The 25,751-nt window shown below is 33.3% G+C and overlaps 1 protein-coding gene across 4 annotated transcripts in view; it reads right to left on the reverse strand.

Annotated features, from left to right (window-relative positions):
* LOC148620301 (extracellular serine/threonine protein kinase FAM20C-like) overlaps window positions 1-21,796 on the reverse strand; it is a 34,950-nt gene extending 13,154 nt beyond the window's left edge. The window contains exons 1-2 of one of the 4 annotated variants that reach the window (XM_088581058.1): window positions 21,532-21,796; window positions 16,074-16,741 (exon numbers count right to left, since the gene is read on the reverse strand). In XM_088581058.1, coding sequence (XP_088437184.1) covers window positions 16,074-16,561 — 488 coding nt within the window. In that variant the 5' untranslated portion in view covers window positions 16,562-16,741; window positions 21,532-21,796. Of the gene's footprint in view, window positions 1-16,073; window positions 16,742-16,845; window positions 17,237-21,531 lie in introns of those variants that run through there. The other 3 variants (XM_088581057.1, XM_088581055.1, XM_088581056.1) reach the window with 3 other exon arrangements.
* Window positions 21,797-25,751: the final 3,955 nt, after the last annotated feature.

A 25,751-nucleotide genomic window follows, 5' to 3' on the forward strand; every position in this document is an offset into this window, starting at 1 on the left:
TAATAAGGGACCTTTCAGCAATTGAAATAATTTTGCTAAACCTAACGAATATGGAGATATATGCCAAAAGCTACTGTCTGACCTCTAGGTTCTATTCTTAGTAACGGCTGCCATGTTTTTCCACGAGTCAAAAATCCCCACATCAGTTCTATGCATGATACCCCAAGAAACATTCACACCAAGTTTGGTTCCAATTAATAAAGTAGTGTCAGAGGAGAAGAGTTTGAAAAATTGTTAACGACGATGACGGACGCCAAATGATGACTATAGCTCTCATGGCCTTCGGCCAGGTAAGCTAAAAAGGAAATAAGAAAGTTCTAGCTATCTAGAGGTTTGACAAAAGCTTCTTTCTTTGACATTTTTTGTGTTTTTTTTAGTTTAAGGTATATGCATACATCGATGAGTATTGTAGCACAAGATCAAAAATGATTGAAAGGAAATTGAAGTTCAAGTTGTTGTAAGAAAATTCCTTTCCTACACCTATTATTATGATTTAAATTCGCTTCGCGTGACTTTCATACGCAAATTTCTATTCATATCATTTTCACGTAACAAAATTTTTAAATTGCTCAATTCATGTGAAAATTGTAAGTTAAAGTATTGATTGTACGTGTGAACCGACAACATATATGTACATGTATATCGGAACGTTGTCACCCCCGTGTAACTCTTGACTTATTTAGCATCCGATAACCACAGTTCCGTTTGCTCAATATTTTAAAACATTCTTACATCATATTCAATTGTAACAACAACAAAAAATTATGCAATTATTTCTTACACAACAATTGATTTTATATTTCTGTTTACTCCTTATATCGCCTACACGGTATTACTCTTATTTCACAAGCCTTTACAAACCTTATTTCTATGCTCTTTTTTATAATTCAATTGACAATTACACTCTGTGTGAATTTTAATACCGAGATATCAACTATAATACCATGTGTTTATCTTGATTATACGTAAGACTTTTGTTTTCGATTTTGATATTAGAGTAATTTTTTAAGCAATTCAAACGTAAACTTCCTTAATCGTTCAGCTGGTGAAAATCTAAACAACATAAAAATATTTACTGCGAATTGACTGTTACATTCCTAAGAGCAAACTCTGCCCTTTGAAACAATTGTTAATATTACGGTAGATTGCATTAAGCATTACGTATATGCCTGTATATAAAAGACTGAAAATCTTCTAAACTACGAAGGAGATTCTTACGTATAAAAATCTTGTGCTCTTAAAAGAACTAACCCTTGGTTTTCATATATTTTAGCGTAGTTTGCTACATGTACTTTTAAATATTTTAAGTCCATTATTTTGAAAATAAGAAAGTTACAATGGATCCGCTGTAACACCTTTGTGAAACTCAAATCTTATTAAAAGATCCTTGCACTGATATCAGCGATCGTTGGTAATTATTTCTGCTGCAACTGATCGAAGTTTTCAATGCATAACTGATTTCTTCGCAATGCATGTTGCACGAGGTGTGAGGTAAAGATTTGCACCGGAAGACACTCGTCTGTAAAAATAATTCAAAAGCACGATTTGCATAATTTGCTTACGTTGGTTTTTATGAAAATGCATAATCGGAATCAATGAATCAGACGACATTTCCTTTGATAAAAAAACAGCCGCAGGAATTGTTTAAAAAGGGGGCTTCTGTATTACATTTCTACGTAGATTCAACAACTGAAATTAAATTAATTGATAATAAAAACATAAAATTAACCGAAGAAGATTCTAAAATCGCTTCAAGTGCTAGGTTTGTTCTATTCCGAGAAGTTGGATCTGCTGGTAAATATGTACCAAAAGATTATTATGAAAGCTGTAGTTTCATTCGTTCTCTTATTTTTTTTCGAGTTTAACAGTCAGACTTCCTTTTTAGCTCACCTGGCCGAAGACTCCTGGGAGCCTCTTGTTTCTTTTCAAGTATCCTATGCCTGTGGTGTCGTGATGACAGAGACTAATAATCATTAATAATACATAAATACGGAATAAATTTTCAAAAGGGCAGTAATTAAACGGCCACAGGGGTATACTGAAATATTGTATTATCAATTCTGGTCATTCATACCATATTCAGAGTAACCATGCTCGTCAGCATCTACTGTCTAGTGTGCTTATCAATAATATCGATTTTTCTGTGTCGATTTGAAATATTTGACACGAAAATCGTATAATTTTCTTTTTATATCTTTATTACTTCTAATAAATTAATGACTTTAAAAATAATGTATCTTTCAATTGAATTTATTACGTATGTGCAATGTATCAAATTCCTTCACTGGATATGGGTTGACTGTCTGATCAGTTCAAAACAGATAAAAGTCTTAATTCTTATTGAAATTAAAACGGTCAATGCATGTGAATCTGCTCCCCCCCCCCCACACACACACACACACAATTACAAGATATAAAATTATAGAGAATTCCTGGTAGATTATTCGAAAAATTGACCAATGTGGTTACCCACGTTATATCTTCGAGGAAAGGGGTGTGATTCTCTTACAGTCAAATGTACTGTAACAGTTCAGGTCAAGAACTTTTAGATACCATAGACAAATGAAATTGATATGAAAATGAACAAATGACGAAAAAAGTAAAAAACAATTACCATGCAGGTGTGGATCTGGAAATGTTAAGAGGTTCAAGAAAACGGATGTTCCAAACTATTTCGGACATTTTCCCAAGATAATGCACGAAATTAGATGTAACAAGCTTTCAAACAAAATGTAACACTTAAATGAGAAGACTACGTTATTGTTCAAGTCATATATATAGAAACCAATCTTTTAAATATTCATGAAAATTAAACTGAAATAAAATAATTTCCTTTTCTTAACTAATTACATGTAATCACAAATTATAATTAGGGAATTTGAATTTCCCGCGCCACCATGATTGGTTGTGCTGTGACGTCACGATGCAATTTGACAGATACAATTTTCCAGCTAGGTAACGTATGATATTCATAATATTCCGAAATTTCATCTTAAATAAAGGAACTGTTATAAATAATGTGACTTTCGTCCATAAATGGCCTTCCTTGGCTCCTATCAGTGGGATCCTTAGTCAGTTTTTATAGCAGTCCGTCCCGTCCGTCCGTCTGGATTCACCGGATCAACTTGAGCTGCATAAATTTAATCAGAAGATGCAGATTATATATTTGAAGCTTCCATGTTTATTTTGGAATTTAAATGAACATTTTTGTTTGTTATTTTTCACTCAAATGTAGAACGCAAAGAATTAATTATTTTGCCGAAAATATTTGGTTGAATACTTCGGAAGGGTATTAGGTGACTGATGTTTGCATCATAATTTGCGATATAGAACCCTGCTTTCTCTAGGAGCATCTGACCACATTAACGAAATAATAAGGAGTTCTAGTAGTTTTTGCGTGTTTCCGAAGTTTTCAGCATTTCTCTTTTTAATGTTCTTCTTTTCTGCATTTTGTACTCTGATTTTGTTTATTGATCAATAAAAACAGAACACAAAATCCTGTTATTTTTTTTCTATTTCATTTTTATGATATGCAATTTCCTTTGACCAAATGTGATGAAGGTTTCAAACGTCTTTTTTAAATTTTTCTACCAACAAAATAATTTTTGGCTTACAGCTTCATTTTACTAAGTTTTATGTGATTATTTAAGAAAGACTAGAATATGCAATAGCTGGGCCTCCATCCATTAAAAACAGTACATAAAAATTCTATAATCTAGCATATCATTGCTTTATTACATAAACTATACATGTACATTTTTGGCGTTCGCTACTAGTTATATATAAAGCTAGTTATAAGTTAACGCAAATAATTCTGCTTTATAAAGCAAAACTTTGCGTTATAATACAAAGAAATGTGTGACACCAATACGGCTAACGCTTCAGTAGAACACTGTTTAGATCATTGATGTTTACTCGATAGTAAATAGATATCATCTAGTTTTAATTTTGCCAAAATAAACAAATGATCTTTTTGCTGAATTTTATTTCATTAAAATGGGATTAAACCGGTCCTGAACAAATAGCTTTCCAAAAATGTTTGTTCGGTTGCCCGTCTTAAATTCTGTACAGTATAGGAGATCACCAATAAGGAAACCACCAGTGGCGGAAGATACAATGTGTAACGTTTTTATGCCCCGTCTTTAGGCGACGGGGGCATTACGTGTTACTCTTGTCTTTCCGTCCGTGGTACGTCCGTCCGTACGTACGTCCGCTAATGATTTCTGTTGAAGATGCCTCTGAGCTTGTGTATGAAGGAATGATTTGATATTTGGTCTAAATCATTGCCGTGGTCCGTCACACATCTAATTCCTGTTTACCGATTGCCTGACTGATATTTTATGGACAATTTACTACAAAAGTTTCGTCAAAGATTTCTCGGCTTGTGTATGAAGAAATGATTTGATATTTATTCTGAAGCATTGTTATGGTCAGTTGTACCGTGCATCCCTATTCCCGGTCTGTCACTTTAAATCTTAACTACTTCCTGTTTGCTGATCCGAATATATGTGTTATATATCAACTTTGTTGAAACTATGGGACTATAAAGATCTTGTGTGTCAAATTTGTGGACAGCACGGGTGGGGTGGAACACGTTCACCAAGGTTCTTCAGTATGTGTGTACCGAGAAAGAGTTGTGGGAGTGGAGATTTTTAATACAGCCACATATCTGTACATGTCGGTACCCATCCTAAAATAGATGAGATAATGTAACTGTCGTATCCCTTCCTTAAAAGTTTCCTTGATATTTGTTGAAGGATTATGTTATCCTTTCTATGTCCATTCGTGTATGCAAATTAAGTCGCTAGAGTCTACATCTTTCGTGTGTCTTAATATTTTGTTTGAATGATGCAAATAATCACATCTTTGCTTTTTGTCTTTTGTTCCCACCGCAACGCGAGTCAAAAAAGGACCTTAGTATTATGATCTCCGTCCGGTCTTCTGGCCGTCTGTCACATTTAAATTATTATTTTTTTTGTGGATGCTTTGTCTAAGATTTTATGACGAGGTCAAAGAATGCATCCGAGAGGAATTTATTGGGTTTGCTGAATGCAAATCGACGACCGGTGAAGCACTCACAGATTCGTTTTTAGATGAACGCACGAAAGGCGTTATTATAGACATAATGCGGGGACAGGGATATGACGGTGCTGCCAACATGTCGGGCAAATATCGCGGAGTGCAGGCGAGAATTCGAGAGGTGGTACCAGGTGCGGTGTACACCCACTGTAAGGCGCATAACCTTAATTTGTCTATTGTACATGCATGTAAGGAGCCCATAGTAAGAAACCTTATGAATACTCTACAAGAAATTGCATTCGTGTTCGATTATTCAGGTAAAAAACTTGGAATATTTAAGGAACAGCTTTCAGATGATGACGCAGCTCGAGCGAATATGGAAGGTCGTCAAAAACTCAAAACTCTGTGTGAAACGCGATGGGCTTCACGATGGGATGCTTTGTATACGTTCAAGGCAGCTTATTCGACCGTCCATTCTGCCCTAGACGAGCTCTCGACAGAACACAATGATGCAAAAGCCAGTCCATACAAAACAGCTATTGAACAATTTAGTTATATTGTAACACTTGTAGCAACAGAGCACATACTATCGTCTTTGGTGCCATTGTCAAATCTTCTGCAGAAAAAAGACCGTGACCTTTAAGAGGCATTAGATGAATCCAAAGTTGTAATTCGTCTTATGAACGACGAAAGAAATGATATAGAAGTATGGAACGCACTGTACAACGTAGCTGTTGATTTTGCTGGAACCGTGGAAGTTGAGGCCAGTATGCCCAGAAATCGTGGTCGACAACGGCATAGGCCAAATGCACCAGCCGAAAATCCGTCGGAGTACTGGAGGCTAAATATGTACATTCCCTTTATTGATCACCTAATTGCAGAACTAAATGTCCGATTAATTACAGCTGAACCTCGATTCTGTGCACAGCATCTTTTGCCGACTAAAGCTAATAATCTTAATCGAGCACTTGTGGATACGATATTTGATACTTACTCCGACGACATCACATTATCCAAAGATGAATTCAGATCAGAACTTATTCGTTGGAAGACGAAGTGGTCTGAACCAGTAGATAAGATACGCTAAATGTGACCAATAAGGATCTGTATCCAGCTGTATATGTTATTCTTAACATATTTGCATGCATGCCTGTATCAACAGCAACGGCCGAGCGCTCGTTTAGCACCATGCGCCGAGTTAAAACTTACTTGCGGAACACCTGACAAGAAGGCGGTTGTCGGGACTTGGTTTACTAAACGTTTACAGGGAACGTGAAATTAATACAGATCGAGTCTCGGATGTCTTTTCGAGAAAGAAGGAGAGAAAATGGGCATTGATGTTTAAGTGACAGGATTGAATAATACAAAAAATATGTATCTGTTAAGAATAGAGTTGTTTTTTTTATTTAATTGAACATGTGGTGTCTGATTTGTCTTTGGATTGCTAGACTGACTCTCTGAACATTCAGAAATGTAATTTGAACACTTTGAATCAGCCTTTAACTTGATCTAATAGCATAGATGTCACACCGTGGCAAGTTATGATGAAAAATTCAATTTTTCAAAATTTCATTCCATTTGTTATTGACACAAGGGATACGTTCAGCAAGAACTTATAGTTTTTTTTTCAAGTCTTTATTTGTGTACTGACCGTATTTTCCCCAATTGAAAAGTAAATTGGATTTTCCTTATCCCAAAATTTATCATATATGTATGATCGTAGTATAGGCTCTGAAAAACTGGATCCAAAATCGTTAAAATTCAGGAGTTTCCCTCAGGGGTTTGCATTGCCGGACTCACTGGGGGCCTTGAGCGACCCCCCCCCCTCCCCCCAACCCCTCGCCGTAATTTTGCGTGTAACTAAAACAGGCCTAGCTACCCCCTGACGATGTTCGACGAAATCGCAAATTTGAGATTTTCCCCCTATAATTTCAACCCAAAATAAAAATGAGAAGAGATTGAAGTATGTAACATGTAAGCAAATAACAGACAACATTGACGAACAACGGGTTTAGCAGCCAGAAGACTAGTATGTCAGAGGAAAATCTTACGGCTACTTCCAAAGAATGTTCGTGTTGCCGGTCAAAAAACTTTTATAATATTTCTCTTTTATCATTCGTGCAATCGTTAGCTTGACACACAACATGTTTTGGTGATTAGATAAACAGGATCGTATAAATATTTACGGAACATTCGTTGTTTTCATATTATTTGCAGTACTTGTATCGGTACCAAACCGACTTGGTGACGTCACAAGACAATCGGAAGCTATCGGTAAAAATTAATAAAGTCTGCTTATGATCTTCCTTCAGATAGGAGACTTCTGCAAGATGGCTATCTACATATATTTCAAAGATTTCGAACTGAGCATTGAGCATTTTATAAAAGCGCATTTTGCATTAAAGGTTATTTATTTTTATTTACGTGGTTATGATTTATCATAAGAGCCTAAACTTAATGCAAAGGCGGTCTTTCCCTTTAAGTGTTTAACGGCGTGTGAACGTTTTCAACTTTCAGAATTAAGGGTTAAAAGCAACATTTTTCTCCTTTTTAGCTCAACTGGCCAAAGGCCATGTGAGCTATTGCCATTACTTGGCGTCCGTCGTCGTCGTCGTCAACATTTATACAAAACTCTTCTCCTCTGAAACCACTTGACCAATTGAAACCAAACACAGTATGAATGTTCCTTGGGGTATCCTGCATAGAACTAATGAGGAGATTTTTGATTCGTCGAAAAACATGGCCTCCTTTACTAAAAATAGAACATAGGGGTCAGACAGTAGTTTTTCAAATATATCTCCTAAACCGTTAGATTTAGCTATATTCTGACCGGATAAAAGTGTTCAGCATGATGAGATCTATCTCTGGTCAAATTTTGGATTTAATATGTTAAGCCATGTTGGAGTTACTGCCCTTTTTCAACGATTTTTGCCATTTTTAATGTTATTTCTTTCAAAAAATTTTCCTCTGACACTACTTTACTAATTGAAACCAAAATTGGTATGAATATCCTGCATAGAACTGATGTGTGGATTTTCGATTCGTCGAAAAACATGGCCGCCCTTACTAAAAATAGGGGTCAGTAGTTTTTTTTTTTTCACATATATCTCCTAAATCGTTAGGTTTATCTAAATTCTTACGTGAAAAAACTGTTCAGCATGATAAGATCTATCTGTGGTCAAATTTTGGTTTTAATCCGCTTAGACATGTTGGAGTTATTGCCCTTTTTTTAACGATTTTTGCTATTTTTAATGTTATTTCTTTCAAAAATCTTCTCCTCTGAAACTACCTGATCAATTGAAACCAAACTTGGTGTGAATGTTCTTTAGGGTATTCTGCATAGAACTGATGTAGAGATTTTTGATCCATTAAAAAAACATGGCAGCTGTTACTAAAATAGAACATAGGGGTCAGAGAGTACTTTTTCGCATACATCTCCAAAACCGTTAGGTTTAGCAAAATTCTTTCAATAGCTGAAATGATCCATATTAGGACTACAAAAGTCTACAGTGATAAAAGTAGTCAGATAACTCCTTGTAAGAGTTACTGTACTTGAAAAAGGAAAAATGATTCCTTTTTTTAACAGTTTTCTGTCAATATCTTGAAAACTATGATATATTAAAAGAAACTCTCAATTGTTGAGAAGATTGTGATAAGTCTTAAAGATAAAGACTTCTTGAGTCAAAATTGGTGGACAACTTCTCGTCAAATTTATTGCCTCTGAAAGGCAAAATTCAATCAGGTGAGCGATCCTTTTGTTTCATATACAGAATTGGACTAGGTACTGATAAATCGTAAAACGGGCAGTGTACATGAGTATATTTACTTTCATTTCCAACGTAGTCCGCAATTTATCTTTCATTATCTGGAAAAGGAAGACTCAACGCAAAACTTTTCAACCTGTTGAAGTGGGGAGATATGTATGTTAGTAGCTGACAAGCCTAAACCATAGATTAATATGCATGCATTCGTTGATGAACATATAGAAATTTCACCCAAGTGTATAATTTTACATGTTTACGATTGTGCATCTTCTTTCATTCAAGCTTAATATCCATAATAAACAAAGGATAACAATAAAACTATAAAAAAAATATACATTTTTTTTCACATCGAAATTCGAAGAACTGTGAAAGTTAATCCTCTTTCGTGAACATTTTCCCCAGGATTATGAAGAATTTACAAGTTTATTATATCTATATTAAGATGTTGATACATAAGAGAATGTTAGACAATTCCAAGATCGTAACCTTTTCTTTGTAAAGATTAATATCAACCTCCGTACATACATAGAGATTAAAAACAGGAAAGATATCTAGACTATCTTAAACAGAAATTTAATTTTGGGGAAACCTTCCAATAAAACGTATGTAATGGTAAAACGTACAGATGTTAAAATCTCGTCGTTCCTCTGTGGTAGAATAATTCCAGTGAGATCCTATCCATTATTCATTATTGTCAATGTTTCCACGACATTGATAGTTTCTATGATATTCTTTTTCTTATTTCACAAGGTTCATTTTTTCAGTGTTGAAGTAATGGTCAGTAGTATAAATATAACAATTATAACACTTAACAACACAGTAGCATTTGTTTGCTTTGCCCCTACCCAGAGATACGTGTAAATAGACAAAATTCAGAATATCACAACGAAGTAGGGAAATGACCAAATTTCATAATTAAGTAGGGAATAGACTGGATTTCACAACAAAGTAGTGAAATGACCTTTGACAAAGAGTAATCAAGGGAACCAAGGTTATAGCGGTAATCAAAAGAATGTAATCCAGGGACAAAGACCAGACATGGAAAACAGACATACACAACAAAGAACATAAAGTACCTAAAATCATACATACAATGTAACCAAAGCAAATGAGCACCTCGGACTCCACTAAAAACTGGGAGCATGGACCAGGTGCACCGGTAGGATAAGAGTCCTCTGCTTTTCTATAAACATCCGCCGAGTTGCTCATAAAAGTAAAGTCCGGGGTAGACAAACCAGGAACCGTTGAATAAATCAGTTTTCATGGTACAGATGGATACACCATAAGGATCCACGAGTTCATGATGACGACCATAAAACTTCTGTAGTGATGACTTCAATCTTGTAGCAACATAACTCTGTTCCAGAAGCCTGTATGTTAGAGTTCTAACGCGATACAACAAAATAATTAAATGACCTTTGACAACTGAGTAGCGACAACAAAGTAGGGAATATACTGGATTTAACAACAAAGTGGTGAAATGAGAGGATTTGACAACAAAGAAGGGAAATAGAAATGACATGATTAAAAAAACGTAGTGAAATGACAACAACGTATGGAAAGTACGCATTTGACAACTAAGCAACAGAATGACATATAGGGAGATGACAGGATTTCGCAAGAAAGTAACTATGGGAAAATGACAGGATTTTATAACATAAGGAATGACAGCATTTGACAAAATAAGTAGCGAAATGACAGGATTTGTCAACGAAGTAGAGAAATTACAGGATTTCACAACAAAATAGAGAAATAATACAATTATAAACTAAACGACATGTAGCTTTACACGCTGTACATCTGCATTAATACAAAAAAGAGGGATAAGTTAATGTTGGTACATGTGCTGTTAACATGCCTTCTGTACAACTATAGTGTCATATCTTATGTTTTATTTACATTAGCAAGTGCAAACATAATAGGTACGAATTTTCACAATATTTGACAGTATTAATCTTCTGCAAGATCTCAAGTCTCATAGCATTATTAAGTAAGGTAAAGTGGAGATACTTGATTTTCAGCTGTTAGTAATATCTCAAACTACATGAAGATCACTTCATAGGAATACAAGGCAAAATGAAAGAAAATATCAAAAACTACTTCTAAAGGGTTCTTCCTTCAAGATAGGGCTACACATCATGTTTAAAGTTGCACCACGTGTCGATATGACTAAAAAAGCTAAGAATTCCTGATACAAGTATACTTTAGAATTCGGTATAGATTTCACTTTACTTTCTCCATAAAATTCTCACCAATTTGTATCATTTGCCTTATAGTAAGCTCTTAAACATTAATTTAACTTTGTATATATTTAAATGGGGGTAGGAATTTCTACATTTTATTGTGATGTTTCATAGAGGTTAAAGTACTTCGCCCTTCTATACAACCTATCTTTCAAAAGTAACTTGGTATGTAACTTATCATTTCGTCTTTATCTCGTTGTGTATTTTTATTTAATTTTTTGTGGGGGTAAACATAATTATCATATGTTTACAACACGTGCAAATGACAAATCAGACTGCAAACGCAATTTCAGAGCAATGGTATATAAATGGTACATTCCCACAAATGCATATGAATGTCTAAAGCATTCTGTCTGAATTAAGATTTTCCTAACAACAATGTCATAATGTTTAACATTAATACATTGTATGAGAAAATATATTTCACAAAAAAACTGTTAGTTTATTCAGCTCAGACTTCGTACTGACTTTGGATGATTAAGAAGAGCTGTACTTGAAATCACAGCATCGTTTTACTGCAGCTATATCAAACAATTTATTTTATGAACTTGAAAATGGGAAACATTAGTGTGTTTATGATATATAATATCGTTTGAAGTTGCCGAATAAAATAAGCTCTTAGACTATGAAATAGCCATAAATTGATTAGTCTTTGCGTGTGTTTCTACAAGAGTTGAATAACATTCCTGTAATAAAATTCGTGTTTATGCTGTTATATAACAGAAAATGAACTTGATGAACGAAATGACTATTTTTAAGCAATGAAAATTTATTGAATAGCTCAAGTTTCTATGGTATAAGAATGATGTCAAATACATTGTAGATGATGCTGTTGACAAAGTTTCTTTCAACCCTCAGTACATACATGTAGCCAGATACTGAAGATGAATTACATTCAGTAAAGAAATTGACATACTTTATTGAAGAGCAAATAAGCCAGTTTTTAGGTTGATTCAAAGGAGAAACGAAATGAGGATATTGGCTGCAGAAGATGTAATCAATGATCATACTAACGGAAGGGATACACTGTCATTTTCGAAATAAATCAGAGTCAAGAAACTATGATTTCCGCGGGGAAAACACGTTTGCGCACAATATCACGACTTACGGTTGCGCACATGTGATGTTTGCGCAAGAAAAATGAATACGTTTGCGCACACTTATATTTTGGATTCTATACTACGTTTGCGCACAGTGTAAATTATTAAGATTATCAAATAATAGAGAAGGAAACTTTTAACGATATGAAGAAATTTGCGAATACCACAACATATTGAAAAGGGCACAATAATGAATTATAATCGAAAATCACTACCTGATATAATTTGGCGATTGGCAGGTTTTTGTATGCCATCTTTCTTACGTAGTCACCTCTTTCTAATATCTGGTTGTAGAATTGTTCTTGGATTTCGCGCATTTTCATCACTTTTTCCTATTCCCGTTTTTCAGATAGTGACTCACTTTGAGATGCCCGAATTTTCGAATAGCTGTACGTCTGTATACATTTAAGATTGTCCATAAAGTCAAAAATATTTGGATGGCTATGATAAAACAAAGTATTCAATTGTTTGTGAAAACTTTCACAGCCATTTGTAGTGCGTCTGGTGTTCAAATCTGCCCAAATAGCACTAGGAAAGTTGGCAGTTTCGTCAACATACATTTTTAGAACATAACCTGCGAACTCCATAGCTTTTTCATCTTCTGGAGCCACTTGCAAAAGGTCAAACGCAAAGCACACAGTAATAGCGGCTCCAGCTTAACTATACAATGAATGAACTCAGTATCATATAAACGTATTATGAAAGCAAAATTTATTATGTTATTGTGCGCAACCGTATAACATCTTCTGAACAATGACTGTGCGCAACCGTAGAACAATTTCTCAGGTAAATTTGGCACAAGTGTGCAATCTTTCTGACAAGTGCGCAAAACGTAATTCACCCGATTGCAAATTTAGACCATGATCGACACTTTATGGTGCATGTGTATATACATGTATACATTGTAATTTCAATACTATCTTCAAAGAAAAATTGTATTAATTCCAAAAATATGATGTACCGCTAAGGGACATAGACCAGGATTGAAATTTACCCGAACCTTGGTGCCGGGGCACAATAACAGGCACGTACAAATATTGTTTTTTTTTTTAATTATTTTTGGGGCGGTATTTTAAAATACCGAGTGAAGAGAAAAATCAGGCCTGAAGCTATATGTATAGTATTTTTGACATTGTTGGTTAAATATAATGATACACATGTAACTTGTATTTTTTTACCTACACCTGCATGCAATAAGAATTATTACAACAATTTATAAGTTAAAAATAAACGTGCCTGTGTCGACATGTTGCATATACATTTTTGGATTTATTTCCTCAGTGCGAAGATCTAGATATTATTTGCATGTAAGCTCATTGCTAAATATAGATCTGAAATAAAAACTAAGAAATTTATTTTGCACCAGCAGTTTTAAAATATATTTACCTATAAATCAAAACAGAGTTATAAGTACACATGTGTTTGTAATTATTCTGTTTCTAAGGTTTTAAAAAATGTAAATAGATAACTCCCACTTTTCAAATATAATAATTATGACGATAATCTCAGACTGACTTAATACAACTTATTTTCATGTGTTGCTAAAACTAAAAAAGAAAAAAAGCAAAAGTAATAGTAAGTTAGGGTGGACAATAAATAAATGGTTGAAAAAAAAACCACCCAAAATGTCTGTGAATAAGTGTATATATACACAGTACTTATGATAATAAAAAATGGTGTGAAATCTGTGTCCTGATATTTAATTATTAAAAGCAAATTTAAATGTACTTTTTAGTTTCAAGGATAATTTTTCATCAGATTTACTGTGATTTTATTATAAATTTTGATGAAGTTCTACCATGTACTGTTGATAACCCAACTACATGAATACATGCACATACTAAATAAGATTCAATTTAACAGTATTGTCATTTTCTAAATGATGCTTTCATGACTTTGGTGTAGACTTATTTAAATGGGGACTTAAACACTTTTAAATGGTAAAATATTAAAACCCCCTTAGAACTACATGCACATGTGTATTTAAATTCTTTCAAAATACATTTGTAGGAAAGGGCCTTTTTATCAATGTATTTCTAATCTTACTAAAAGTAAACAAATACGGTGAAAAAATAAAAGTGGTATTATCACAGAAAATCAATGCATCCAAAAGTGGAGTTTGGTGGATAACGAAGTGCTATTCACATTCTAATTTTATTGAGTTTTCAATATCTCTATTCCGAACAACATTCAAATTATGTTCACTTCTTGTCTACGTTTCCAAATTTCGTTTACAAAATGACTGTCTTCCTCAAAACTACAAATGCACATAAAACACAAATTAGCAGTTGTAACATCATAATTTTTGTCGGTTAAGTCACCCAACCTTCCGGCGCTGTTATAGTATGTAATTCACTTATTGTTATTTACCACGCATAAGTAGACGTGTAAACACGTGAAATTGACATGATTAATTGAAGCTATTAAAGACTTGAATAATGTGAGGGAGAGAGAGAAAAATCGTTCAAACGGACAAACATGTCAAAATTAAACAATGTTCAACGCTCCAGGTCAACACATAATTTCATTTTAAAAAGAGAAGGAAATGCGGTGTAAATGTACAAGGCATATCGCCCTAAAATTCAAGATTCGTTGTCCATTTCTTTTGAAATGAAATGTTAAACACATGCATACACAGTACTATAGCCCTTGAAATGATCAAAACTTTTAACATAAAAATACCTGCATCGCTCTGAAAGAAGAATAACTATGCTGGACAAAGCATTCCAAGATATGTATACCAAGACTTAAAGGATTCGTCATGGTTTCGTAATTTAAGGGTTCGTTATGGTGGTTTGGTTATTTAGGGGTTCGTCAAAGTATGTACAAAATGTACCAAATACTTTAAGGGTTCGTCACGGTATGTATCAAAGACTTTAAGGGTTCATCAAGATATTACCAAAGACTTTAATGTTTCGTCAAGGTATGTACAAAAGATCTTATGGATACCTCTAAGTATGTAACAAGAGTTCTAAGGGTTCATCTGGGTATGTATCTTGGTCTCATTAGTGTGATAAGAATTCATATTTCCACTCATTCTTTGTATGTAAAATATAGACATTTAATAATCTAGTTGTTTACTTAAATTATATATTTTTATGATAAACTAATAAGGTTGGACAATGATAAAATCTGACAATCCTGGCCAAAGAAAATCTGACAATTATGGCCCATGAAAATCAGACAATCCTGGCCTATGAAAATCTGACAATTCTGGCCCAAGGTAATCTGACAATCCTGGCCCATGAAAATCTGATAATCCAGGGCTACGATAAACTGAAAATATTGGGCAAAAGGGGTTTCATTTTTGATTTTTAAGGACTATAAGCTCATGATAGAGAAATGTAGTCATCTAAAATCAGAGACGAAAAAAGATTATGCAATATATGTAACCAAAATAGATGACGAAAAACAATGGAATGTCAGCAAAATTCATATATTTGACCTTTATTTTTAAATTTGATTATAAAAGAATTTCACACTGAAAAATAATGGTTGATGTCAACTCAGTAAAAAATGATTTAAAAAAGTCCATCAACGTCACCACAATTAAATAGGGTACATGTAGGTTCCCCTATCCAAAAGTCATTGGCACAGAGGGCAGGATTTTTTTTTTTTTTTTTGTTTGTTGTTTGCTTGTTTGTTCATTTTTACATGTTTTGTCACAAAAAAAAACCTTTTTTTATATGGCAATACAGATCTGAATTTGAATTTAGCTAAGCATAGATAAATTTTAGGGTTTTTGAGTTGCATTTTATATGGATCTGAGGGTCGATTAACACTTCTTGAACATTCTTGAAAGTTTACCAAGTGGATTGTTTTACACCAGTACTTGTTTCTATGCTAATGACCATCGATCACAATTAAGATGATATTACATGTAGCTTAAATAGTCATATTACTTGTTAAGGAAATGAAGATACATACGGTATACATGTATAACTCACCCTTCATACGTCCGGTAAGCCGCTAAATATTTCCCCTTCTTAATCCCAGCGTTGTAGTTTTCTATCAGCTGTTGATAGCTCATCTTTTTCAATTTATTAAAATTGTAAATTTCACTGTTTAGCATTTGTAGTTTCTTCAAGAGTTGATCAACATCACTGTCAGTGTAGTTAACGAATTCTGACGAATAAGATTTCAATGGTTCCACATTTATCCTTGCTGGTTTGTTTTGTCCATTATGGAATCCACTAATTAGCTCAGGATCCCACTTTTCAGGGCTAAAGTCGTCGCTAGTATAGTTACTTTTATTCAACCGTTTTCGAACTGCTGACATGTGTGCAGTGTTTTCACCATATTGCAGAAATCTTCCATTACTTCCTAAACCTAGAGAGCTAACCTTTACTTGCGGAAGAGCTTGTAGAAGGAACACGACACTACACACAAATAAAGCAGTAATTCCACAAAATATTACCCGCTGTTTCCACTTCATACTATATTACGTTTTAAAAAATATATCACATCCATATTTTGAATAAAGATTTCAAAATTGTTCAAGACTGTAGTTTCTAACAATGTAGTCGTCAGCACGACACATAATTTCGTAGAGAAATTAACCACTCTGACGTTGAAAATGACAACTGGCTGTCACCTACTGTAATTAATTATTTACCTGAAAACGAAAGAAAAAAATCCACGTACATATTAATTCAAAATTAAACACACGAGTGAACAATTCATGAAATTAACTACATTATTACTACCGCGTCTACTTACTCCGTGCACTACTGTTGCTGAAATGAACACGACTTTCTTGATTGACAGGCGTAGATATCAAAACAAAATAACAACATAAGGTTAATCATAGCCCTTACCTGTGTATGATCTGTCTCCCAATGTTGACAGTCTAATGAAGCGAATACAATCTATTACCTGAAGATAATTGTAGACACGATCATTATCCCTATGTGATTATTGTCCACAAAAGCCATAGTTTCGTTAAGCAGTATTGGTTACAAACGCATTTACGCAAGTATATATTCCATGGTTCAAAAATCAGTACCCAAAGTCAGACCACGCGTAAAATTATTTATAGTTAGAAAACTCTTATTAATCAAAACCAGTCGAGGATGTCAATAGAATTTAAAGTATAAAATTGCGCTAAGATTTTTGAGTGATTTATATAGTTCGTATTTAAATGTTTGATCTTATCAGCACAGTTCGCGTATACGACTAAGAAAATCTATACAACTACATGTAGTTATGCAAACAAAATAATCAATAAGTCTTGGGTTAAACATTCTGTTTATTCTTAATGAAATTTTATTTCGTTTTAATATTAACAATGTGTTGCAAATTATAACTGTATATTGGATAATATAAAGTCCCTGTTGTAACACAACTTCGACTCCTATTTCACAATCCTAAAATTACCGTCTTTATTTTATAATACCAACCCGTGAACATTTGGGTTCATAAACTATGCATCTTGAGACATACATAATGTTATTTGAGTTCGAAATATATGTCATTTTTTGCTGAATGATCGGCTCATTTGGATTGTCACGAGGAATTATTTTTTGTTAAATATGTTGTCATTTGTTATGGTTGTATAATTGGTAGACATATAAACGGGAACTTACAATGTTCGAAGCGAAGTAACTTTTATACTCTGCCAAACGAAGTGGAGGGGTTTTATGGGATTCCCTCCGAAAAGTTGTATACCCGTCCGTCCGTATCTCCACCCCGACGGCTTTCAGATGATAACTTGAGAACCGAACAACGCATTTTTAGGTACACTTTGCATAGTTGTTTAGTGCTACAACATATGCATTGTAGGCTAATTTCAATTTTCATCAAAATTCCAAATGTTGTATTCCAGTTAGGTCATTTTGAACATTTTGCCATCCCCTTTTTTACTATCTAGGCTGGGTATCATTTAATGTTCCATTAATGCCCTATTTTTTTAAATATAAAAATGTAGTCATCATTTTTGCTCTTTCTCATCTTTAAGTTTTAAGAGTGTGTTGATAACGAATCTAAATTGATATTATAAGTATATGTACATATACTTAACATGCTTAAACAATTACATCAACACTTAATTCCACTCAGCCTAAGAATCAGGTTCATTGTATACTATTCATCATGTGATATTTGTACAGTAGATAATAAAATCACATCTCCACTACGAGAAGTCATTGACTTCATAATGTGAAAAGGGAAAATTGCAATTATGATAATAAAAGTATGCAGTTGGTGACTTTCGTGGATTTCAACTCATTCGTTTTATTATCCTTTTTATTATATTCAGTAAAATAAATAATCATCGAATTGAATAAATAACCGATCAGAATACGGAAACCAAAAAAGTTCAAAGGAAAACTCTGTTGAATCTCCACAAAATCTCCTGAAATGCAAAAAGGAGTAAAAACACAGAAAATAATAATAAATAAACAAATAATGGAAAACGATCTTGTCATGTTCAATCTTCGAATCAGGTCAGCCGTACTGTAAAATAATAGAAAGGCTCCAAAATAATTGGAAACTGTATCCTTATATGTGTTGTAAACTGTCTTTACTCAATCATTATAAGCAAATTATCATGGGGTGATTAGAAGTGATTTTCTCTTGAATTGACAATGGATTGTACGCTTGTATTATGAAATATGGATTGATCTCGACAGATGGTAGTCTGAAATGTACAGCGATGTCAATTTTATGTTTGTACAGATATTGATCGGATTACACGTTGTGTTTTTTTTTAATTTGATTTAACATATTTCTTTGAGCCCTTAACAATGCATATTAGGTGCATTTTCAAAAACACGAATTAATCACGTAGGTTTTATTTTTTTTCAATCAATCAGAATACATTTGAGATACCTGTTGTTTTAGGCCCTATAGCAGATACAATTAGTTCGATAATGTCCAACTTTGAACAAAAATGTATTTCTTAACTATATTTTATAAATACTTTCTGGTATGAAACTAATATTTATGGTTCTGATTCGCTACTAAAATTTTCCGTATGGAACCTTAAGTTACATTAGCCATAATGTACATGCTATTCATGCTAAACTATATAGGTTGTTTTAGTTTCGTTTCGTTTTTTTTTGTTGTTGTTTTTTTTGTTTTTTGTTTGTTTGTTTTTTAATTTTTTTTTTGCATTAATATCTAACTTTTTGATTGTCCATTGATTTTTACTTGTTAGTCTCTTTGTTGTGAAATCTGATTACTTTGGAATGGTTTACAATATCCATTCAAGTTTTGTGGCAAACTTTATATAATTGTCAAATTGATATTTGACATATTTTTTGACTTCACTTATCAAGTTAAATTGAGTGTGTGTGTGTCTGTGTTTTTTTTTGTTTTTTTTTATTTGTTTGATTTTTTGTTTGTTTGTTTGTTTGTTTTTTTTTGTTTGTGCGAATTAAAACTGATTTACTCCCAGTGTGTACACTTTTAGGGGCATATATTAAGTTTGTCATAGCTTCGGACCATAATTTCATACACTAACCTGTTAACCTCTGTCGCAAATACGTATATTTAACACTGATTCATTCGACTTTTATGGAGTCATTCTAATTTTACTCCTGAATGAATGAAATTAACAATATCTATACAAGATGTTGCACATGTAATTATCAAATTAATACTCGGTCGTTTTTTTTTGTTTGTTTTCAAATGTATAAATTAGAAAATTTCTACATAGTTCAATCAAACTATCTTCGAGTCTGATCCTATCTATAACATATGTTACTGTCAGTAATTCATATGAAGAAGGTCAAGTAGATGAACATAATAAAATATTTTTTTTACCCTCGATGTAGTTCATATATAAATTTTCATCAAACTTTGAGTATGTACGTTTTAAGCAAAGTCGGCACCGATCTTGGCGAATACACTGTCTTAGGTTTGGTTAGGAAGATTAACATGTGAATTTGAACATCGCAGAGTAAAGATTCGAATCTAATGCTTTTACTAGTCAGAAATCAAGTACCTGGAATATATCAAATAGAATTAACAAAAAGAAAACTTTGTTAGCACATCTCTGACGACCCCAAAGGAGAGGGTGGTGAGCCTCTTATCGAAATTAGAAAAACATATCAAGTAGCTATATTAAGCATGCAGTTGCAGAGAAAACGGTAACGAAATGTTTGATTTCAAACCATTTACTGTCCACAAAAGAAATAAAAGTTGCTAAACAGGAAGTTGACTTTGGCAGAGTTTAAAATCGAATCCCACGATATGTGTACGTTTGTACCTATGTAAAGCTTAGATGTCAAAATAGCAAGTGTCCGTGATAAGTAGTTGTAGTGAAAAATGTAACGATAATGTGCAGATAGGCGAAATTAAGGATCAAAGATGGACACTTTAATCTGTATACACCTCCCGCTTTCAAAAAGGATCACGATGCACGACGGTCAAATCTGGTGTAGCTGTCACAAGTTGGGACTCTTCGGGACAGAAGCAGATATGTCGATTTTGACCGGATCAGTTGACAAGAATATATTACAGTGGTCTATGCGACGATGTATTCATATGAAAAATATCCTAACACAGTTTTGAAGATAAACCTCTTCAATCTTCCAGATGATCGTTTTATTTAACTATAATATGCCACTAAATGTACAATATAAATTACTAGGGCATTTCGGCAGCACAAAATAAATAAATTATACTGTTCATCGGAAATATTAAGATCTGTAAGCCAATTAATTTGAGTTGTTCCCTTTGCTAGGGGACGATAATATTAAGTCAGATATCACAACAGGAACTCCGTAAACGGAAAGAACATAGAGCAACAAAGCAGTACTCGTGATAACAAACAAGAAACTATACAAAATCCTCACTGCAATATTCAAAATAGCAAGGAGTTGGAAAGGGTGAGATTGAAAATTTACGATTTGAAATAGAACCATCGATAGTTACAATTGTTTGTCTAGTTTTAATCTTATTTTTTGTTTTGTTTTGTTTTGTTTTTGTTTTTGAAGAGAAAGTCCTTTTAAAACCGGTTTTCTCCGACATCGGTTGTACCAGGATTCCCTTTTAATACACATAGTTTGATGTTCAGTCTTACAGAACAGATACACGTAGACTTGATACAATGACAAAAGAGGTTAAACTATCAATATTCATCTGAAAATTCACATATTTTAGCAGTTTCCTACATTTGGTTGTTCTAAATATTTTTTCAATCTTTTAAACCTATTAATGTTACGCAAAGTATTCTCAAATATATTCCTGAAAAGAGTATGAAGATTAAAATGAAATGTGTTAATCATCTTGGTATCAATACACAAAATATTTATCCTTCTGTATCATTACTTCTTTCATCGATAAAACATTGAATAAACAATAATCAGCATTACATTTGTTCTATGTAACTATTTGTGCTATTTTAAATTTCGATTTTTTACTGCAAACACAATGTACATAGTAGAAATAAACCTTGCTTACCTTGGCCAATAGAAACGATGCAGGGTTTGACCAACAGTAAGTTTTCTTTCACATAAGAATGATAAATGGCCAATAGATAAACTCCCATCTAACTAGCTATCTCTCAGTTGTAATTTCTGCGAGAAATGATTGCAATACCAGTCACCAGTCAAACTGCTTCGTGTGCGATGCATTAAACAGTTACACGGTATGTTTGATATTACTCCAGTGTGATTTGTTTTAATTGCACCATCAAACGATTATTCTTAATTTCTACGACCCTTCTGCTCAATAGGAATGCGTCCTGAAAATGTAAATATGTCTAGTTAGCTGTCAAAATAAAACAAACTTGATTAATGTATTTTTCCTGATATTTCCAAAATGTAGATTATATGAATGTTGATTAAATTTTAGTATCGAGTTTAAAAGGGTTTTGATCAATATTTGCATAACCACAATATTCTCTCTTTCACAAACAAAACATAAAATTCTTTAAAATTGACATCGATCTTCTGAAATTATACGATAAAGTATAATTTGTTTACCATTATCGATTACTCGCTGAAAAAGATCGAATTTCTCTGAAAAAAAAAATGCAGCCTAGATTTTATTCTGTCTAAATGGTCTAACATAGATAATTAAAAAACATCAATAGGGGAATAATCAGACAACCATTATGATAGAATAAATTATTTTATTCACCCACTATAAACTCACGCCAACATCAGATTTCTCCCATAAGTATAGAGGTTTCCTCCTTTAATGGTCGTGCTGTTTAATTAATTGATAAATATTCCTGAACTTCCGAGCTAGACACCGGATTTTTATAAGCGGGTCAATACTGTTTAGTAGATAAACATTGCTGATCTTTCTGATATTCATTCATATATTACTATTTTGTTTCGATTAATCACGTGGATTAATATTAATGGAATAATGTTTTGTTGCATAAGCGTCTGAATGATTTCTTCCGGCATAAACCCCAATCATCATAGCATTTAGAAAGATTGGTACATCGATGTACTGGTTACCTTCTTACTGCTGAGTATTTCAGGTTGCATCTCTCGTTTGCATTGTATGGTCGATTGCATTCAAATTAGTTCGTTATCCTGGCAATATCATGGCAGTTAACATTTAACTACCGTATTAAATGACTTTCTGGATATCATAAGTAAATCTACATAAAGCAATAGTACGATATACATGTACCAAAAGGTATTGATTAAATACTGTCTATAAGTTTGAATATTTTTTTTTCCTGTCAAGAAATTGTTGTTTTAAAATTGAAAGTAAATGGTTTATAAGACGTCAGTCAAGAGCAAGATGCCACACGCTAAGAATACTCAGACTCAAACATTTCTATCACATTAAGTCGTGTGGTGAAAGGAAGTAGACAAGCAAGTAACCAGGGAAAGGAGAGACATGACCAGATATTGTTATCATCCAAAAATACGTACCAAATGAGAAATCTTTTACAGAAAATTGTTAAGGAGAGACAGACGGATTGGTGTACGGACAAGGGGGGTCGCAATATAGTCCCACTGATTATGTAGTTGTATGTTTTAATGAATTACAAGGTATATTGGTCATATTTTGAGATATGTAGACAAACATGAGAATTCTTTAATACATTCTCGTGTTTATAGTTTAGAAATATCAATTTCGAATATTCTACCATACTAGACAACAAGCCAGTTAAATAGTATTACTTTACCCAGCGCTTTCAGATAGGTAACTCGGAGGAAAAATGCAAAACAAAAATGATAATAAAATGTCTACAAAGAGAATACGTAGCACGCGGAAACCACTAGGATCCTATATGAGTAACTTTTGAATAAATAAGCAAGTCGTATTTTCTCTGCTGAATTACTACATGCATCAACATTAATGACAATCCTACTGTAATTCTCAGAATTTATATCGCATCAACCACATTTTCTATAATTATTCATGAACGACATATTTCAAAGAACAAATGTATTTCAAAGAAAAGACCACACAAAATGATACAGGAGACCTATTTAATAAGATGCTAAAATAACTTATCAATCAGGGTAAATTTAGTGGTTCCTGTATGGCTCTACTCACATCTACATTCATTCAGGTTTTTAGGAATAAAACAATAAACCAATATTAAGTCATATAAAGAGAATTGTTATCTTTTATATAATTAATATTCTTTGCAAATTGTTGAGAAAAATAAATGTCAATTCAATATCAGAGATAATGAAAAATACACTTAAAAGTGATCCACGCAAAACAAATAACGTTACGAAACAAACAAAAAACAAAGACAGAATCGATCGTTTTGAGGTTTTTTTGACGAGACAAGATTCTAAGTGTTCAGTGTTAAATACCATATTCTAAATTGACCCAACAAAGAGTTCAATTTGAAGTAGCTTAATTGGCTTTTATTCGAATAAGCAATAGCTATCTTATCCCTTTAATCTTTTGGTTCAGACTACTTAAAGAACCATTTTTATTGCCTCTGTTAATTCAGTAAATGATCGAAGCCCTCCTAGGAACCTGTTCAGCAATATTGCTCTCATGTTTCTTCAATTTTAACGTCTTGTAGAAAATTTGGCCTTGAATTGTTGCAACTAACCTGTACACAAACCTGAATACATTATACACTGGGAAAGATACTTGTACTTCAGAGATGGGATTAGATAAATAGAGTTTTCTACAACCGGAAGTAACTATTTCAGTACTGGTGCATATTATATTAATTGCTTTCTATTTTGGAATATTCATTCTCCCGGACTGGTCCACCAGTCTGTTGATTATCTAGTTAGCTATTTCTACTGGCTATTGTGTAAAACGTTGTCAGTGAATATATCGTTGAGTTCCTTCTATACACGGTGCTTTCCAAACAAAATGATTGTAAAAATACAGTTTTCGTATCACAACTCGTGGTAGTACGTTATGCCAGAGCCTCTCGTAACTACACAGACTTTTCGCTAGAATACTTACAATTAGGCGTCTGGAACAGTTATGTTGATACAAGATTGAAGACATCACTACAGACAGAAGTTTCATGGTCGCCATCATGAACTCGGGGATCGTTACGGTGAATCTATCTACACCATGAAAACTGATTTGCTCATCGTGTCATGGTTTTCCTTTCCTGTCGTGTACCCCGGACTTGACTTTTTACGATCAACTCGGTGGATGTTTCTAGAAAAGCAGAGGCGCTTACCCTACCGGTGCACCTGGGCCATGCTCCCAGTTTTTAGTGGAGTCCGAGTTGCTCATTTACTTTTGTTTTTTTTTGTATGTATTGTTTTAGTTACTTTTTGTTCTTTGTTGTATTTGTCGGTTTTCCATGTCGGTCTTTGTTCCGGTATTACATTCCTTTGATGACTGCTGGAATCTTGGTTCCCTTGATTACTCTGTAACAAATGTATTTCCTCCTTGTTATTATACTTAGAGATGTGAACGCATCTGGATGTACAGAACTCGTTTGATTCAAATAATGAAATAAATCTTAAGAGGAGTAATACATGTACCTAGAAATATACGATAACACCTACATACACATCTACATATAAATGTGTTTCCTTTCAATGAGGATCTGTTAAAATGCTGTAGTTTTGACGTTTAACACTGGTGGCTAGTCCTAGAAACGACATAAAGCAAATCTTTTAATTAATTCTAACTGCTTCTTAATAGCAAGTGAAATATTAAATAAAACAAATTATCACATTTATTTGAGTTCCCTACAAAAAAAAAAAAAAAAAAAAAAAAAAATGTAACTCGCATAATTAGACATTTCAGTATTACAGAGAACGTCGAAGTCTTTGTAATATTTGACGAACTGTAAGGCATAATATACAATTGTTTGTTGCATGCACACAGTATTATTTTGATAGTTACTGAGGTTTCAATTATCTCCAGGCTCCATTTCAAAGAAAAATCTAATTTCTCTTTCGTTTACTATAAAATATAATTAGAGCCATCCTGTGTCACATAATTTAATTAGTGAAGTCAATATAATAGAAGTTACAAGGTAATTGGTGACAGTCTCTATACTAGTCTTGGATCCGAAAAGGTAATATATATTCATCAGAAGAATAAGGGTGAAGCCGTTTGGTCTCTGTGTAATAAGTTTCAATTAACATTCATCCTGAAAATAACAAGACAAGTTCTTTACAACAATCCCCAAAATCCTCAAAAAATCTATAATTTAAGAAAAAATGGTATTAATGGAAATTCACAGAAACAGATGAGCCAGGCAAAAA

The sequence above is a fragment of the Perna viridis genome, chromosome 4 (genome assembly GCF_037379345.1).
Source record: "Perna viridis isolate PV_CMFRI_1.1 ecotype Kerala chromosome 4, ASM3737934v1, whole genome shotgun sequence".
Taxonomy (NCBI): Eukaryota; Metazoa; Mollusca; class Bivalvia; order Mytilida; family Mytilidae; genus Perna; species Perna viridis.